Source organism: Toxorhynchites rutilus, chromosome 3 (assembly GCF_029784135.1).
Source record: "Toxorhynchites rutilus septentrionalis strain SRP chromosome 3, ASM2978413v1, whole genome shotgun sequence".
Lineage (NCBI taxonomy): Eukaryota > Metazoa > Arthropoda > Insecta > Diptera > Culicidae > Toxorhynchites > Toxorhynchites rutilus.
In genome coordinates this window covers 97,810,742-97,830,582 of record NC_073746.1, presented here as the reverse complement: position 1 = coordinate 97,830,582, position 19,841 = coordinate 97,810,742, and the positions used below count along the sequence as shown (strand labels likewise).

The 19,841-nt window shown below is 40.9% G+C and overlaps 1 protein-coding gene across 3 annotated transcripts in view; it reads right to left on the bottom strand.

Annotated features, from left to right (window-relative positions):
• Positions 1-498: 498 nt before the first annotated feature.
• The window catches only part of LOC129777156 (chorion transcription factor Cf2), a 104,492-nt gene continuing 85,149 nt past the window's right edge, over positions 499-19,841 (bottom strand). For 2 of the 3 annotated variants that reach the window (XM_055783245.1, XM_055783244.1), the window contains exon 2: positions 499-11,563. In XM_055783245.1, the coding sequence (XP_055639220.1) occupies positions 9,976-11,517 (1,542 nt within the window). In that variant the 5' untranslated portion in view covers positions 11,518-11,563 and the 3' untranslated portion in view covers positions 499-9,975. The remainder of the gene's footprint in view (positions 11,564-19,841) is intronic. The other variant, XM_055783246.1, reaches the window with a different exon arrangement.

Sequence of the window (19,841 nt, the reverse complement as noted above, 5' to 3'; positions counted from 1 at the left end):
GTGGAATGAAACATTAGAATACGCGCCATCAAAAGCGATCAGTATGTCATAGCACGCGATGAGCTCCAATTAATCGCTCCGGATCGCATCGCACCGTACCGCGTTTACTATGTCCTCGGCCTTAATCTCATCCGGTAAAACTAGCTACTGTTGGAGCAGAGATAGCGCCACTTCCCGATTTTAGCACGTGGTTGTCCCGGAATTTTTGAATTTCACTGTGTAGCTCATCCATCGTTAAGGATAATAAGGTCTTGGTTTTCTGAGCATATGGCGACTGTGACCGCGACCTCTGAGGTTTGCGAGGCTTCCCCAGGTGTGTGTTGGAGTGTTCGGGTTTTTTTCGTATTGGAGTTGAGATTCAGCTGTTTACCAAGGGATGAGCAAATTTTCTTTGTGGGGTATTGGAACCCATCCAACGATAAGTGATATTCCGATTCGAGTGAAACCATACACGACTTTATGTAAATTCGTAAATATTTATTGGAATTATTTTCGCTATTCTTGTTCACTTGGTTCGTAACACAAACGATGCAACTTCACGCGAACTTCAGTATCTGTTACTGTCCAGTTGCCGTTTCAGTTAAATAATTACGAATTGCTAATAAGTTTTGCCTTTAAGTAATATTTGGAATTGTTGTTTTTTTTCAGAGTTGTTCATAGTAGAAAAATGGGCAAAATATGGTCGTTCAATATTCAATATTTCACGTTGCCCACCAAGAAAGAGGCTGGTAGCACTAGGTTAACATTGTTCTTGATTTCTTTACTCGATATTTTATTCAGTCATCGCGCTTCCGATTGAGACCGATATTCTAACATAACATCTCAAGTATCGACTGAGTGTATTTATTGCTTATTCACGAGCGTGTGTTGCTGTATTTTGGGTAAAACTTGCATTGGAGGAGAATTGGTTCATAAAATTTTACTAACTTGTGTGCTTGGAATAGAATTTAACTATAAAAATAGCGAAAGAGATAGAGAGAGAGTGAAATTTCAAAGTTTTTTCAATTGACTGCTGTTGTAATAATTAGTTGTCGGTATAAATGCTGCTTAATGCCTATCAATCACTGGAGATTGAAATTTATCGTGGACTGTTATCGATACTATAGAAAATATGGTTTGATTTAATAATTCGTTTAGCTTCAGAAGCGCATGAATAATAAATTATTATTATTATTATTAAGTCTATACCTTATAGTTCATGTAAAATTTGTTTAACTTTTGATCGATTCTAACTTCGTATATGGCACATTGGAAGCGTTTATCTCTGCTAAAACCAAGAGTATGCATATTGATGCAGATAGTTTGTTTTCTGTTTTCACGTTTAGTTTTCTCCCTTCCCTCCGTCGTACGCATTTTATCTACTTACAATAAGGCACTCAATGAAAATTTTTCAGAACTCTTCAGACGGAAATTTTTTTTTTGCTATTGGAATGGTACTGTTAACGTTTTTTTTTTTCCAGAGTCTTTCAACGTGAAAGCGAACTGCTGTCGGTGAAAACAAGGCGGAACTCAACTCAAGGGACAGGTGATGATAATAATGGGAAATAAAGAATGAAATAAATTTACTTAAATGATCTTTTTCTTTATTCATCGAAATCAATTTGTTCAAATAATTTTGTACTGTAACAAAACAAAACCTTAAAATTTCATTCATTCACATTAAAAAAATGTTTACAAAAATTAACTTAACAATAAATAAGTAAAAGTAAACTTAAGAAATAGTTGAATTACAAAAAATATTCTTGTGTCATAAATTAATAAGTGTACCATTTTTTCTTATACGATTGTTTCACAACAAGTGTTTCCAGTTGTCTTTTTTTTTATTTCGCGTGCACAACTGAAATAATATTTTACTTGAACTTTTTAAATAAAGTTCAACGCTAGTACAGAAGTTTCCTCACAAACATGCAGAACGCAGTTTGCTTAGGAGTGAGCAAAAATCAAGGACTACTAAGAGTTAAAATAAATAAGTTTGACAGGTGTTTTTTTCCCTTCTAGTTTTTTTCCAACGAAAAACAGGAATCAATAAATAATAAACGAGGGCTAACATAAAATGAGATAGAGGTAAGGATGACAAACTTAACGAGCCTCAACAAATAGTAGTAGTAGTAATAGTAGTAATAGTAGTTTTTTTTTCGCTTTTCCATGATGAAATCAATTCGTTTGAAGCATCCCCACGCAGAACACATTTTTAAAATGTTTGTTTTTTTCCAACTTTTTTAAGGGTTTTTTTCTAAACTCTATTTTTTTTCAACTAAACTTAAAATTAACATTTCATTCAAGGTACATGACATAATCTTCGAGAATTTCATTAGTTTGTTGCGTGTCGGTTTTACTAGTACAAAAAATCCATTGAATCTATTTACACACTGATGTAAATGTCTGAAATCGTTGCGCTTCGGACACATACGTGTTGGAATTGTAATATTCTAATTAAATAAATCGAGCAAAATAGAATACATCCGTTGTGATTCGTGTCCTTTCGCGTAAACTGCTCTCTTACCTATTAGAAGTATCAATAAAACTTACAATGTGTTTGTTTGTCTAAAAGCTAAACTTAATAAATGCCCTCAGAATCTTTTTTTTTGCGGCAGACTCTGTTACATCCGTCATTGCTGTTCTTAGCTGTTGCTATTAGCTGTGTGAAGTAGTTAAAAATCTGCATAGTATAGTAATCTGCCACTGCATTAGCGTAGTATGAGATCTTGATTCTTCTTTTCCTATATGTAAGTTTGCGCTCTGTCGCAGGTTAAACTATATTTTTTTCGATCGCACAAATCTGTTTTGCTACTGATTCGGATTCGGATTGAGCGGAAAATATGTGGGAGTGAGAAGTTTTCGCCGCAGGCGAAATTGCTCGGTATAAAAAGTCGCTTACCCTTGTTCGTCTGCGCGTATTTCACATTTCTAATTTAAAATTGATTTACAACGTTTCTTTTGTTTTAATATAAATTCATCTTTTCTAACTGTAAATTTGGCACATTTTTAATTAGAATTGTTTCCATTCGCTGCTCCTGTTTGACGCGAGGAGCGCGCCCGCCTACTTGTCTTTCGTTTGTCATCATTTTCATTGTTTTTTTTCTTCTGCCTCTACTGTAGGTAGTATTATTAGTACTGTTTGGAAAAACAAAGGAACTCATCAAAGAACGTTGGAGAGGGGGGAGGGTGGGGGGATAAGGTTCAAGTTGGGCGAAAGAGTTACTCACGCTGACACGATCTTGGGATTTTCGCTTCTCTAATAGTGGGATTTCTGGGGGGAGAAATTTATCCGGGAGTGTGGCGTTTCCGAGATGGCACGGTTCAAGCTAAACGCGTACAAACAAAAAGCGTTTTTGAGCCGCTGCCAACACGGCAGCCCAGTTGCATTAGATGTGATTTAAGCGCTTTCGTGTGGAAGTTTTACGATGTGATTTGATTTAGTGTGTATAGGCAAGTGATTCGAGGAAGAGGAGGAGCTAAGTTGGATTGCGTACGCGGAAGAGAAATCAAATTTTTCAATCGGATTTAATGCTATTGCTTCTGCTAAGGCTTGTGACTAGAATTTATCCTACATTATTGGTTTGTGTTCCCTGGATTGTGCGATGATCAAACGGGAAACATGTGTTTTATGGAGAAAAGACGCTGAGTTCAGTTCAGATGGTTCACCAGATTTAGAATTCGCCTCTTTTCTTTTTTTTTGCTATATCCAGAGGCACTCGCCACACTGTCTGTCCGAGTGTTCCAAAAGTTGGCAGACAGAACAGACTCCAGTTTGACTGTCGGCCTCCAAATGTTCCTACGTTCACTACGAAAACCCCGTACATCACTGGCCACTGGGTGCGGGCTAAAAGTAATTACGACCACCTCCCGAGGAAAAACTTTTACCCAAACCCTCGGGCGCCCCCTCTGTTTCCAAAACCCGCCCAGAAGCAGGAAGCTAACTGCAACGCAGCACAGCACAGTAATGCTTTTATAAATTTCAATCCCTTGTTTCCACCCGGTTTCGGGGTGATTGGTAGCCAAGTTTTATGCACTTTCCCTTCTAGAACTTGCGCCAAAGCTTAGAGAGCCATTATGCTGGAGCTCGTATTTCACCGACACCGGTGACGAACGGAGGCTCCCGAAGCGGGAAGGGTAGCGCAGTGGCTCCGCCCGCGCAACTCGCTTCGGAGATGCCAAGAAGGGACCATCCTAGGGTTGTCCCCTCCCCTCCCTCAGAGGGGGTGGCTCTGTAAACTATATTATTTTAAAACACACACTCAAAATTTATACTGCAACCCCGGGTGCAATGCAGATTGCGGGTATTTTATTTTCGCTTCTCCCAGGTTTTTTTTTGCTGTCCAGCGTGACTTCCTTTCTCCGGACAGCAGCGAAAAAAAAACGAAAGCTTCCCATCGTAGGGCAAGTGTAACAAAGCAAATTTTCTGGATGGGATTACAGTGAGGCTCCCTTGTACTGATCAGTGCATAATTCCGTTAACTTAACATAGAATACAGTATGTAACACTAGCTACCTCATTGCTTTTGATAAACTATTTTTGTGCGTGTACTCGCAGAACTCCAACTCACAGTCGTTATCAATTTACAAAGTGTAAACAATTGAAAATCGCCGGGAAATAATAGGAACTGAACGATACAGGTACACTGTGCTCTGATTTAGTAGTTTTTCCACATGTTTTCATTGCAAATTCTATCGGGTATCACCAATATAAACATGATCGGAACAAGGATATCCATATGTCTACTTGCTTCTTACTCTACTCATCAGAAACACCTGCAATATGATAGGTCAAAATATCAGACGCTGTGGGAATGGTGAGAACCGGATGTTCTGAATTCAACACTGCGCGGGAAGGTCTTAGGAAAGTATTCCAGACCAGGTCCTGGAAAAAACCGCTCTCGATACAACTGAAGAAGGACGAACAATTGTGCGACCGATTTCGCACAACAAATCAGGAGCTGGTTTCACGAAATTCGTGAGTATGTCGAGGAAGAGGCACTGTCCAGTAGAAAATACCATTTCCTTATATACTCTTTCTAGATGGCCATAAGTCACATGTTTCATACGAAACGATACAGCTGTGCACGGGAAAAAGCATGATCTTGGTTTGTCTTCCACCAAATTCCACTTAAATCACCCAGCCAATGAACGTCAACTTTTTCCGAGCACTCAAAAACGTTTGGAATCAAGTTTTGGTAGAATGGAGGATCGACAATAACGTTGAAATCCGAGGAAAGAAACGTCGAATCTACAATCGACATTGATCAACGAGTTCCGGCAATGTGGATTGTATCCGTTAGAACCCGATGTTATCAATTACTCAGATGTATTATTGGGAAATCCAGCGAAGCATCTTCATCACAAGCGGTGTTGCTAACAATGGAAATGAATGGAACAGCGGAAGTTCACGATGAGAGCGATCTAGAATCCTTTGTGAGGCGCCTCGAATCGTTCTTATCATCGGATCAGTTGAGTTGATTTTCGAAAGTTGTCGTTCCATTGGAGAGAGGCAAGGGGCTGCAGTAGACAAATCTTTATCATGTGTGTGAGCCACAGCTAAAGCAGCTTCAGCTGAGTCATTATTTTACGGATTCGATGACATACCTTGTGGAGGTAGTTTTAAAATATATGTAAATTTGTTCTTGTATTTTATAATTTAACAACTTTCAGAATTTGAGTTGTGTACGGTCGCCATGGAAATCCGGATTTCTCGATAAGAAACATGCCAACAAGTTTGGATTTCCTCCAAGCACTATTCACATCGTTCCATACTTGTTTGACAACACCCAGGAAGAAGGGAAGTTCTAATGAACTATGAAACGTATATCCTAGAAGACCTTAAAGACAGTTTTCTGGTCTGTCTTTTTACACTACCATGAAACGGAATGGCATGGCAGAGCATTTCAGGACAAAGAAGAAGGCCAAGTTCTCCAAAAAATATTTAGTATGGCAGGTCATCTGCAGATGTGGTCGAGTAAGCAAAAGTTTCATCACTACGGGAACGATTTACACAAGTAAATCTACCGTGAAGGATGCCTGCAGAAAGGATTGTTACCGTTGCTACGCAGCCATGATGTACCCTCACTGTTCTGGCTTGATTTAGCATCCTGTCACTACAGCACAGATGTTTTGGAATGGTCCACCTAACTGCTGTTGAGCGGTATTTGGCTCAGGTGAGGAGAGAGCTGCCGTATCACAAACAACTATAGAAAAACAACTATAGAAAAATTTCGAAAATCGTGGACAAACGCAGCTGAATTGGTTGCCAACAAGCCTGCACTGATCTTCATGGCAGGGCTGAACTCCAAAGCTCGTCAATTTTTCATGCAGACCAAAAAAGTAATGGTAATTTGCTTGATAATTATTGACGATATAAACATAAATGAAATAAAAAAAATCAAGGATTAAACTTTTAGCAAATTTGTTTTATTCTAAAATTGAGGTGTCCAGATTTTGTCGCGAACAAGCCTTAGGAAAAAATATGTTTGTCGCAGATTGAAGTTAAGAACAAAAGGTGCAATTTGTTACGTCCCATCGAGAATGTCTGGGCAAATTTGAAGCGGGAAGTATCACGTTTAATTTCATTATATACGCGCAAGCAGTAATTTTTTACACAAACGTTATATACAGTGAGAAAAATTCGATTAAACGCAAGTTAATTTTTGTTCGAAGTGCTCAAACAAAGCGATCATAAATCAGTCTTCGCAACTACACTTGATTGGCCTTCGGGTGTATAATTTAAACCAACAATCATTTAATTTGAAAACTGCGTATACCTTTAACAGGAGGTGCAAAATGTTGCGTCCATAACAATTGTTATTTTGAGAAGAGAAATTCGTTTAAACGCACAGAATTGAGTAAAGGCGACTCGCGCACCTATGACACCAAAAAGCTTAGCAATCTGTCATTTCAGTATTGTTGTGTTAGTACGTAACAAAACTGTTGGTGCTGGCAATGATGGTGATCGGAGGTGAAAAATGCCGAAAAAAAAATATTTGAGTGAATCAGAACAAAGAGTTGTTCGTGAACTGAAGAAAACTGATGAGCATGAGTACCCGGAAAATAGGAAGGAGAGTAAACATATCCGAAACTTCGATTCGAAGTGTGCTGAAGAAAGTTGAAACATATGACGTTTAGAAGAAAACTAAGGGCAATGCCAAAATAAACAATCGTGACGGGAATCGAATTTTGGAGCTGGTGGGAATTGGAAAGATCAATGCATCGGAAATTAAGAAGAAACATGGACTCTCGATTACCAATAAGCGCATTGCACAGATATTGCGGGGATCTGGTTACTTCAAGTACACTAAAAAGGCCAAGAAACCGAATCTTACTCCAGCACATATTCAGGCTCGATTGAATTTCGCCAAAAAGCATATGGCATGGCGAAATGAATGGGATAATGTTGTATTTTGGGATGAAAAGAAGTTCAATCTAGATGACCCTGATTGTTGTGCATACCACTGGCATGATTTGAAGAAGGAATCCAAGGGCAAGCTGAACCAAAGCTTTGAACGCGGAACACTCATGATATGGGATGGTTTTCACGTCTGGTTGAAATTGTAGTAAGAGGGGTTACTACAATTTCAACCAGAATGAACTCAGAAAAGTACGTGAAATTACTGGAAGATGTTCTGATACAATTTACCGAGTATTAAATGCATGAAGACTTCACTTTTCAGCAAGACAATGTAGCCATCCATGTCAATAAGAGAAGTATGCAGTGGTTTTCGGAGCGAGACATCAAGGTCTCGGACTGGCCAGTACGTGGTACAGACCTAAATCCAATTGGAACCGTTGGAGAATTCTTGCACGACGTGTGCACAGCGGTGGAAGGCAGTACGGCAGAGTTCGGGAACTAGAAGCTACTGTGGGAAAATCCTGGAGGATTTTCGTTAATTCCATGCCGAAAAGAATTTTCCGAAACTATTCGCAAGAACGGAAAGCAACCTAAATATTGCCTATTGTTTTTCCTTAAAATGTTAACTAAGTCATTGTTTTTCATTAATGAAAACGAAAGTGCGTTTGAACGAATTTCCGCTATCAAAACCTATTTTAATTTTTTTTTCGGCCAAATAAGAACTTGGAATTGGAGGCAATACTGTAACAAACTATGGTTTGGAGGGACCAACATTTGAAATTTATGTGGATCAATTATTGATTGTTGGCTTGTTAAGTTTGCACTAAGATAAGGTACTGCGTTTAAACGAATTTTCCACCCTGTTATTGTCTTTGATGAACGGTATACGGGCGCATAACGGTAGTTCGGAGGGCGAAGCGCAAAGAAAGCACGAGTACGCGGGAGCACGTGACATTTCGCTAACGTGTGCGTGTGCATGATGTGACCCTCTGTTGTTGTTGTTTCGTGATAAATTATAGTTTCGTGACAAGGTTCCGTGCCACCCACGAAGTGGGACCCCATAATCACAACCCCGTTGATAAATCCCGGTTTGACAAGCTGCCAAAGGACGTTTAAATTCAATTCCCGAGCTAGAGCTCTCAGCTCTGGTGGGGGTGGTTTTTGTGGTCGGAAATGAGCATTCTTTTCACCACACAACTGTATTTCAGGACACATTGTGGGAGCAGGGGGCAGGATGAGGGCGAGTAGCAATGAGAAGAAAACAAGGCGCTTGGGTGGAAGCAAGCATACCCAAGGGAGGCAAACGCGGAGGCAACAAGTCCGTTGACTTTAATATTCAATTTGCATGATTGAAAATTTAAATTAAGATCATGCAGTAGTTTCCCGGCTTCTGTCTTGTTGCTGTTGTTGTTGTTGTTGTTGTTGTTCCTGTTCTTTGGTCTCCTTCTCTTCCCGCGCTCATACTTCTTCTGTATAAGATAATTATCATAAATATATAGCCTAGTGGTTGTTTCCGCTGGCTGGTCCCGGCTATTACCCGGAGATTACCAGCAAGAAAGAAAGAGAGAGAGAACGAGTAAAAGTGGTAGTAGAAGTAATAATGGAAACAACCGGAAGCACGGAAGGTACTTCTATGTGGGAGGACACTAGTCAAGGGAAGGGATGGAAGCTAAGGACAAAGTTTAGTATGTTGTTGTTGTTGTTCGTTTCTACTTCTTGCTACAGTAAAATGTTTTTTTTTTCGTCTTCTAATTGTGTGTAGTTGTTCGTACTCACAATAAGGCACACTGTTTAAGGCGTACTTCTTGGTTTTTGTTTTAGTTCTTGTACACAGTTCATCTGTATGTTTGGGGCTTTTTTTTGTTGTTGTTGCTGTTCTAGTGCTGTGTTTTTTTGTTTTGTTTTGCTTGCTTCTACCTACAGATTTCCCTAGTTCTACCGAAACAAACCGAGGGGCGACTACATATCCGTTCCTAGGAGCTTCGCCGGGGGTCATCAATCGAAGGAATGCGTGCGTTGGAAATCGCTAATAGTTGTGTTGGCAAGCTTTGTTACATGAAAAAAAAAGTATTCACATTAGTTTTTTTTCTGAAATCACTAGACTAGTGGTATTATGGACACGACGCATGTGTGCGTGTGTGTTTGTGAGCGAATTAAAAACGCTGTTGACGCAAGTACAGGTTCGTCGTACGTTGTTCGTGGCCACTTTACTTCATTAACTCCTAAAAACATCTATTCTAGATTTTTAAATTCACAACCTTTGAGATTTCTGTTTGTTCTCGCGTTTTCTGTTTTTTTTTTGTTTGTTTGTTTGCTTGTGTTTTGTTTTTTCGTCACGAAACACGAGACAAGAAAGATAATTAATTCTATTGAAACTTCTACGATTTCGGGAATGAGTTCGGGAATTGTTCAAATTTCTTAGAATACAGTTTTTCTTCAATAATAAAATAAGGTAAGTTATACACCTATTAACACAAGAGTTTGGCAAACCGAAAAGCACTAAGAAAAAAATAGGAATAACTTTTTGGGGGGGAATCGATCAAGGAATGCAGAGGGAGCTCTAACACTGAAAACTACTCTTTTTTTACGGTGCACAACTACGGGAAAGATTCCTGTGTGGTGAGTCGTCACACCGTTCAGGATTCAGTCTTGGTTTCGATAACGTAGCCTGGCCCGGTGGCGAAGGCGGTTTCTTTCTTGATGGCTCGAGCGTTGGCACCCGAACTGAGGCTGACCACCGGCAGCAGCAGCGGTTTCTGGTCCATCGAGGCGCCAACAGGGCTTCCCACGGGGGATCCACTGGCGCTGCCATTGCGTTGGGCATCGTAGCGGGTGTGGGTTCGCATGTGACGCGTGATCATATCCCGCCGGCAGGCCGCGTACGGACACTGGGGACATTTGTACGGTTTTTCGCCAGTGTGTGTTCGCTGATGGGTGGACAGATGATCGGAACGGGAGAAGATCTGACCACATACCTTGCAAGAGTACGGTTTAACGCCCGTATGAAGACGCATATGACGGGTCAACATATCGGACCGAGCGAACGATCGCTGACAGACCTCGCAGATGTAGGATTTCGTGATATCCGTGGAGCTGGAACGACTCTTGTGGCGGGATGCCATATGCTTTGCCAGCCGATCCTGCAGCGAGAACAGCTGTCCACAGACCGGACACATATAGGCGACATCCGACCCGGGGGGCATTTCCTCCACGACGGGCGAAACATTCAGGTTATAGCAGGCGGCCGCAGATTTTTTGGTATTGTTCGAGGCAACGTCACCTTTCACAATCGACGGCAGCGGATGCTGGTGCGGAGGCGGGGTGAATGTTAACTTCGGTTCCTGCTTGATCACAGGCTCACAAAGACTAGACGAGCTGCCCAACAGAGGTTTGGATTTCATGGACAAATCCAGAGGGTACTCTTGCGGCTGCTGCAGTTCCGGTGTCGCCACCACCACCGGGGCGGTAGTCTCTGGCACTTTCTGAGGAAGCTGTTGCACATCCGAATCGGAATGACTCCGCTGTCGGGCAATCTCCTGATACAGTAGCTTGGTTTGTTGGGGGAAATAGTTGAAGAACGCCAGCGGATTCATGTACTGCAGCTGTTTGTACAGGTGTTGTTGCTGGGGTTCTTGCTTGATTTGGATTTGGTTCATGTTGTTTTCGTCCGATTCGTTCAGACGCAGCGGGCTCACGCTGATCCGGGGGCTGGCCGAGTACGGGAACACATCCTCGGCGGACTCTTCCGTGCTCGATCTGGACACCGATCGGCGAATTTTGTAGCTCATCTCGCCCACATTGTTGTTGTTGTGATTCACAATCGCACCGTTGTGATGTAGTTTGTCCAGCACCGCGGACAGTCGCTTCCGTTTGTGCTTCTTCTGCTCCGAGCGGAACAGATTGTGGTTCGCTGTCGAGGGGAGATTATTGTTGTTCTCTAAACTCGAAGGCGAGAATTGTTGACTGTGTTGGTGTTGGTGCTGCTGCTGCTGTTGCTGCTGAAGATAACGTTGGTGGAGCTGTTGCAGCTGTTCCAGCTGTGCAAATGTACCTCCGCCACCACCACCACCGGTGCTTCCATGGTGGTGATGATGATGGACTGGATGGTGCGAGTGAGGATGCTGACGACCCGTCTGGATATGCCCCATTGGGTCATAGCTACCATCCGCCATAGTCATTAGGTCAGTGATTCTGTTGCGAGCCGGAGCAACGAAAATAGAGGATCTGGAATAGATAACGACAAAGAAAAAGCGTTGGTTAATCATGGGTTTTATTGGTGCGTTTCACTATATTGCTTATCAATAACGAAAATTTTTATTTTTATAACGATCATTCACAGCTCATGGGAATCTTTATCATTAACAACAACCAGCGCTGCAGAGCTGGAACCCATCTGGCACCCAAACAAGCACTGATAACATTCACTCTCGGTCGCGAGTAATCCCGCGCGTCGTATCTCTTTTCTCACTTAATTAGTTTTCGAGTGAGCCGAAACTTTATAGCTTCCCAGCTAATTTATTTCCAATCACAAGCCGCAACACCGGAGGGTAGATCTTTTCCTGAATGGAGAATCGACGCAGCCGAGCATCTAATTAAATCGTCCAACGTCCACAGCCTCGTCCACAGATATCTTAATTATTCAAATTCCCCCCAATATTGGCCTAATTCTCTAATTTATTAAGTTCGGATCGCGGACCGGGTTTTTGCTACATCTATTCCTCGTTATCAGCCCAAAGGTGTCCGTAATGCCCCCACCAATCCGGGGAGAGAGGATTCCGACTGATTGGATTTCGATCATGCTCTACAGTCACCGAAAGTTGAAATCCAAATTGATTACCCCTGCGCTCCCATCATCATCATCATCGTCGCTTTTATTACCATTATTGGAGGGTGCACCATTGTGTTTACCCGTGGGATCCCGTGGCTCGGAGGAAACCACCACAGGGACCCAATTAATTTTACGATTTTTAATTCCTTTCGGCGATTGATTGTACCGGAGCGGAGAGGTGTACTTCACACACCGCACCGGGGGTCAGGCTCGGGACAAAGGCAATAATTATTATTATATTATTAATCAAACGGATTGATCGTCATTATCATCATAATGGGCAGGCTATCGATGGGGAGATGAGCTTGGAGAGGAGGCATCTCCTCCAGGGCTGACTGGTTCTTCGGAGATCCTCCCGTTTGTGATTTGAGCGGGAATGGAAGTGGAATAGATCACTTATCTAACCTGAAAACGTCTAGGGGTGCCGATGACTAGGTGACATTAATTATTGGTACCGATGCATTAATAAGCCAAATGAAGTAAATAAAGTTTTGAATTTCTCTCATTTATTTGGTTCAGATTAAAGTAATCACGCATTTTTAATATCTCATTTTTAAATATTGGGTGTGCAACTTAATTTGGTTCCGTTCGTTTTTACAAGTTTTTGAGTTTCGCACAACAAGTTCATTTTTTAGTGCGTTGAAAACGTGGAGTTTCGTTGCAAATAAGCACTATTTGCGGGAAATTTTTATTTTCTGTTTCCATTAAGAGACAAGTGCAGCTGCAGTGCTTCGAATGCTTGGAGAAGTTTGTGGCGATTCTGCACTATTGGATAGATGGTGAATTTGGTGATGAAGACAAAAAGCGTCCAGGTCAACCGAAAAATCTTGAAGACGGAGAATTACAGACATTACTCGATCAAAATTCGTGTCAAACGCAAACAGAGCTTGAAGAATCATTGGGAGTAACTCGACAAGCCATTTTTAAGCGACTCAAAGCAGCAGGACACACTCAAATTGAAAGCCAGAGATGTTTGACGACGATTTTGAATGTCCGAAACGTTGCTTAGAACGGCACAAAAGACAGTCTTTTATGCATCGAATCGTTACCAAGAACGAAAAATGGACTCAAATGGACTCGTATTTGAAAGCTGGCCAACCAGGAACATCAACAACGAAGCCAAATATCCACAGTTCCAAAGTAATTCACTGTGTGGTGAGATCAAAAGGGTGTGAACCACTATGAGCTGGTAAAACCTGTTCAAACGATCAACGAGACTACAATTGATCCGTTCAAAGCGAGATATTACCAAAAAATGTCAAGATTATGCGACAAGACACAAGAGCTCGGTCTCATTTTGCTGTTCCAGTTAAAAACCATTTGGAAAATAGTAGGTGAGAGTGAGAATTCTGGTTCACTCGTGCAGAACTTGCCCGTTCTGCCCCTTCAAATAAATGTGTTTTTCATGCAAAAAAAACGAACGAATTAAGTAGCACACTTAATAGCTTAAATCAGACGATCCGTTCTGGAGTTTTGCACTGAGCAACACATTCGACAATTCATTTTTATTTATAAAGATTGCCATCTTCATACTTTGGATCCATGGACAACTATAGATCTTTCATTCTCGAGAGCAGATAAGCAGCTGGTAGCGTCCGTTAGAAAAGCTATTGGCTTGCACACCTTGAGCGCCATGTTGAGAGCAAATGCCTCGGCTGGGCAAACACGGTAGTGGACTGGCACGGCAAGGCAGGGTAGCATGCCAGCTTCGATCAAGATGACAAAATCTTTGGATGCGACTCTGACCATTGAGAGTAGATTTATGACCCTTCTGACGTGGGACTACGTCTAACCTTTCAATGAAGGGGTCTATTTCATAGTTTCGGGTGAAATAGTGAAAGATTTTGAGCGTCAATATCTCTTCAATTAATGGATGGATTTTGATTCCGAATACACAAATTAATAGAAAAGATCCCCACGTATGTTTTTGACCGCGACATATACAGTGGAAATAGTAAAACAAGTGAACAATGTAACGATGAAAGAGGTCGATTTTAATCGTACATGCTTTCTAATGCAACAAGCAGCATTCTTCCATTTCATTCAATTTTAGGTAAGCACAATCTTCTATTCTTTCTAAAGTTAAATTCATAAATTCAGTTGTAATAAGTAAGAACCCATCAAATATAGTTTTTCACTCACATCAAAATATAGAAATTATTAAAAACTCTTATAGTTTCGTTCTTCTCTCTTCAATTTTTCACTAATATAATGATCTAATAAGTTAACATAAAATCCACGTTATTGGCGGTGCTTCAACATCGTGATTTTTCGGAATACTTTTGGCAGAATAAAGAAGTCGTTGGTTATAGTCTCATCAAGTTGTTCTCTTAAAAAGTATCCCAATACATTGGTTTCTTTTGTCTCACGAGTGATATTATTTTTTCCGGTTTGTTCCAAAAAACTCCATTTCACGTTGTAATGATTGTTGGTGAATGGGGAAAAGTGTTCCCGTGGGACACTTAATTTGATTCGATCCATCTAATTCAACTTAAAAGTTCCGAAAAAGCACTTTCGTCTGAGCGGCTCAATCTCCGCACCGTCATCGCCCCACTCACCATTCCCGATCAACCGAACCAATAACGCCCCTCAATAACTGCACAAACTTTCATTCTTCCACCTGTCAGAGTGTGTACTCGGCTCGCATTCCCATCACTCAAAGCTTCTAGAGCGCCCGATTCCAGCTCCCGTCATCTTTGGGGCCGATCGATTCCCTGCCACGTCTCCGCCGAGATGTGATTATTTACGAATGTTTAAGTCAAATATTATCGTAAGAAGCATTATCATGTAAATATCATTCTCTGTCCGCCTGCCCGATCCGTCGACAGCCTCCTTCTTGCGGTTTCGCTCATTACACTTGACCGCGCGGTATTCGCTTCTGTTCGCCTCCCCCGAAAATAAGGCGCTGCGAACGACGAGGGGCTCTCTTTTGTTTTGCGGCGCACTATCTTTGGAGCTCCGAATACCAAGCAGTAAGTGGAAGCACAAGGAAAAAAACAACTTGATCGAAAAGCGCTTTAATCTCGATTCTTATGTTCCAAATTTAAATAATTCATTCCGGCTTGGGTTCAAAGGCTTTCGACAAAGTTCCGTCAGTCTCGCTGAACCACCCCCTCCTGTTCCCGGTGTCGTCGTCGTTATCTGACCCTAATGGCGCGAGCTTGGGCATCAGAGGGGTGCTTTGAGAGCAACTTCATTACAAAAACAACGAATCGCGCGAGATATGTAGACGGAGTCTACCGCAGGAAGAAAAAAAAATGAGCCAGCATAACTCGAAACCCTCCCCAAGACAGAGAGCGTGCACGCCTCTTGTATGCAATTTAGTGCTGCGATTCTACTCGAATGCTGCACAGATAAAAAGAAGCTGATTTCGCGCCCACTCACACACCGCATATCTCCGGACAGTGAATGTTTTTTTTTCTTTCTTCTCGGTGACCAAGGTTCTGAACATCTTTTGTTATCTGCCTACTTTTTTTTGTTCGTTTCCATTCCGAAGCATCCTCCCTCCGGTCAAACCAATTTTCGTTGGATGAATGTTTTCCTTTTTTTTTGGTTTCCCTCCGGGACGGGGTGCTTGGCGCAACCCCTCCCCCTGTAAGGTCTTATAGTGGTTGTTATTAACTATAAAGATATTTTTTTTCGTAAAATGCTCCTGCAGATGTCGGATGACTGCTGCTGCTGCTGCTGCCGTTCGTGGTCGTTGATGAAGTTGATAGCCTGCGGGTGTTTTGCTGCTTGGTAGCTCCTGAATGAGCGACGAGCGTATCGAGATAATAAGATTCCCAGAGTCTTTCGGTGTTGTGAGGCATTTTTCGATAACGTTATCATGCAACTGTGTACGTGCAGTTTGCTGTTTTCAATCTTTTGACACTGGGTACGCGTAGGGTCTGCTTTGCTTTGTCTCTTTCGGACATGGTCAAATAAATCTTTTCCGAGCAATCATCAGCATCCGTCCTCACATGTGGTTCACTTTTTTCCTTATTTTGAATGCCCCCGTAAGCTATCATCGGAGAAGATTCAGACTACGGCGTCCAGCGTTATAACATATGATTTATAATAATATATTCACAGCCGTGTCTGCTCGGACGAAAAACAAAACTTCCGCCACAGGGGATAGATTGTGCGTATATCAATATCAACATATACCTCCATTTTTCAGGCTATCAGCCGTCTGAAGGAACTACGCTTCGCGCTGTGTTGCATGCCCAGGATTACACGGGAGCTTCTGCTTCCTGACGATGATGGAAATTGACTCGCGTTCCCACGCGCCTTCTCCTCTCTCGTCGGCCAACGCCCGGCTCACCTTGAATGAATAATGACTCCAAGATGTATAATAACAGACGGAACCGGTGGACCTGCTGCTGGCCTCTTGCAGCTTGAATCCCATCGGAACGACATCGATTGTACGAGCTTCTGAACGAGAAACTGAATCGCCAAAGCAAACGCGCCACCAGAGCTAATAGACGAAAACGATTAAGGTGACTGCGAAAAGTGGTAGCTAATTATGATTTCCAATTTAGACTAGAGCAGTCGTCCGGACCGCCGTGGCATGATGGCAACCCAGTATCGTGGCGATTGCGAACGATGATGGTGCTGATGATGCTGCGGATTTTCTCGCGTGCACGATCGGCAAACAGCATCGGCTAGAGGGCACTTCTACCACCATCATCATTGAACCCCGGTTGGAAACTACGTGTAGCTCCCCCGTGATTCATAGTTGTCTGTCGTCGCCAGCAACATTTTTTTTTAATAATTTCTTTCGTGCACTCTTTCATTGTATGCGACAAATCGTAAATCATGATCGTCGCGACAAATTATGTTGGTGGCGGGCTTATCCGCAATATATCAATCTGCTTGCTCACAAGCTGGTTATTGATTGACTGTCGAGCGGAAATTAATCGCATATCATATCGCACGTATTCTTGCTGATGCCCAAACAGAAATATCCTGACAGGCAAAACAAATTGTACACCTCATCCTTTTTTCATATCTTACTTATTATCTTTTATCTTTTAAAGTTTCACATGTGGAATACTGAGAGCAGAGTTTCACTTAAACTTCTCCTTCATACAGGATTCTTTCGCATTTATTCATTCTTCAAACTGAAGCGGAGCTTTCAATTAACATTTTCAGAGCGGCATTGCTGCCGGTTAGAATAAAGATTTTCTTGTTGTTTTCGAAACGTACTCGAAGAAACAAATGAGAACGGTGACATGTAAGGTTTTGGTTTTGCAGTTTTGCAGTAGGTCAGCATGAGTAATCAGTTGCCGACACCAGTGGTGTAGTGGTAAGCGTGGCTGTTATGCCCTCCTATGCCTCCTTTTTAAACCACTTTTTGTGACATTTCATGTTGATTAAATGAAACTTTCAATCGAGTAATTGCAAGCGTCGTTTTGCATGCAAAATGGAACACTTTGACGATGATAATGAATATGGCTAATTCGAGCAGTTTCAGTCGTCAATGAAAGCCATTGCTTCCCGAACTGGAAGGAAACCACAGCAGAAATGAATGAAATAAATGAATCGATGTTTCAATATGCATAAGGAATATACCGCGTTCACTTGATCCCGAGAGACGAAATGAATCAATCGAAAATGGCTCTGGCTAAAGTGAATCTGGCAATCATTTTCATTCCCTTATTTCGGAAATGACAAATCCTGGTCGCTATATCGATTTGAATAGTATCGGTGTATCAGGTAGAGTAATGTAATGGCCAGCTAATGTCCTCGAGTCTGTAGTCAAGATTCGAAAAAAAATTAATCATTGCTCGCTCGGTCAATTGAATCATATCTAGATGGGACGAAATGAAATTAGCGACAGCAGATTTTTTTTTCTTAGATTTTTTCGAATAAATCTAGTAAATTCTTATAAATAGAAGTCAAATTTTGTGAAATTGTGCTCGTGTTACGAACATGAGTTTTCAATAATGAGGATGGGCAGCGCTTGTGGCAAACCATAGAAATCACGCCTATTTTCTCTTTTTTTTTTGCTTTTGTGAATAAGTAAATGGCGTAAGTAAAATTTTGTAGAATTGTAAACATTTTCGTAAAAGTATGACATGCACCTAAACTGAACTTTTATAAAAAACTAGCTGACCCGACGAACTTCGTCCCGCTCAAAATAGATTTTTTGATTTGAATACTTTCAAACATCCACGTTTTCTTACTGAGTGAACGTTAGTGAGTCCAATCACTGAACTCTTCATTGATTGATTACCCTTTGACCCTTTACAATTTCCTTTTACTATAAATTGTCTAGTACTTCTACAAAAATTAGTCCTTATAATATAAAATTATTTTCAGACACAATTCTCGTTCAAGATTCTTCAAGCATTTGGAAATAACATGTTTTTCCGTTGCATGGAATACATGTTTGATACAGAGAATATTACAAAATAAAGACAGCTCAAATCGAACCATTTAGGGCACACCAACACATTTCCATTTCCTTCCATTTTTGTTTATATAGATAGAAGATGTAGGAATGCGTTATTCCGTCTGAAAATCCTTTACCACTTTCGAACAAAAATCAATTTCGTTAGCACCAACATTAAACGGACTAACAACACTTAGCTAATTGCAGAACATATGGGAATTCAATTTTCCGAATTTTCAGATTTCTCTCTCCACTGTATTGAATCACGGGAAGAGACGAATACAACAAAATAAAGGAGGCTAAAATCGGACCATCCCTTCTTCGGGTTTTCCGCTTACCAACAGATTTTGCCTTACATTTTTATTTATATATATATATATATATATATATATATATATATATATATATATATATATATATATATATATATATATATATACATTTTATATATTATATATATATATATATATATATATATATATATATATATAAATTCTGGCTATGAGAATGTATTCAATCATGATTTTTTTTTATTATAACAAAAACTAAAACTGTTTTTAGTTGTAAATTTCTACTAAAAGTTTTCTAAGGTTTCCTAATTTTCATCAAAATTTCGCTGCTTAGTTGTGCATCACTGGTTGGAATACAAACGGTTTTTATAGCTTACTAAGCTTGCTATAAAATGTTGTTGTCTCCAATCATTCCAATAAAGTTCGGTAAATCGATTAATCTATAAACAACTGCAAAAATCGATTCGTCTTCGTCACCGTTATTCGCAGTACTTTTGTGCTCAGAGGGTTTTGTATTCATGCTGTCTCGGACGAATCCACTGGATTCCAAAGGCGGTCATGTCGGGTACTAAATTGATGGTTTTATGTATCGATGGTTGGAAAAGTTGTTTTTAATTACAGTGGAACCCCGATTATCCGCGCAAGCGAGTTCCATAGTAAATCTATAGAGCTTCCCAAAATTTGTCAGTGAGACGATGGCGCTTACTTTTTTGTTTTGGTCATAGCTTTCATATTATCTGACCACTGGTGCACACGACATTACAGATGGAAAGTTTAATGATTTCTGCATTGATAAAACATAGTTCGCATGCTGAAATATCTATATTTCGCGTTTACATCTAATTTTTAGTCGCATGTCGCGTTATCCGCGATTTTCGTTATTCGCGATGACCTAGCCAGACTATTTCGCGGATAATCGGGGTTCTACTGTACTTAGTTTTCAATCACGAACCACTCAAAAATAACTCAATCATGTGACGATCGACTGTATATTCTTATCACACGTTT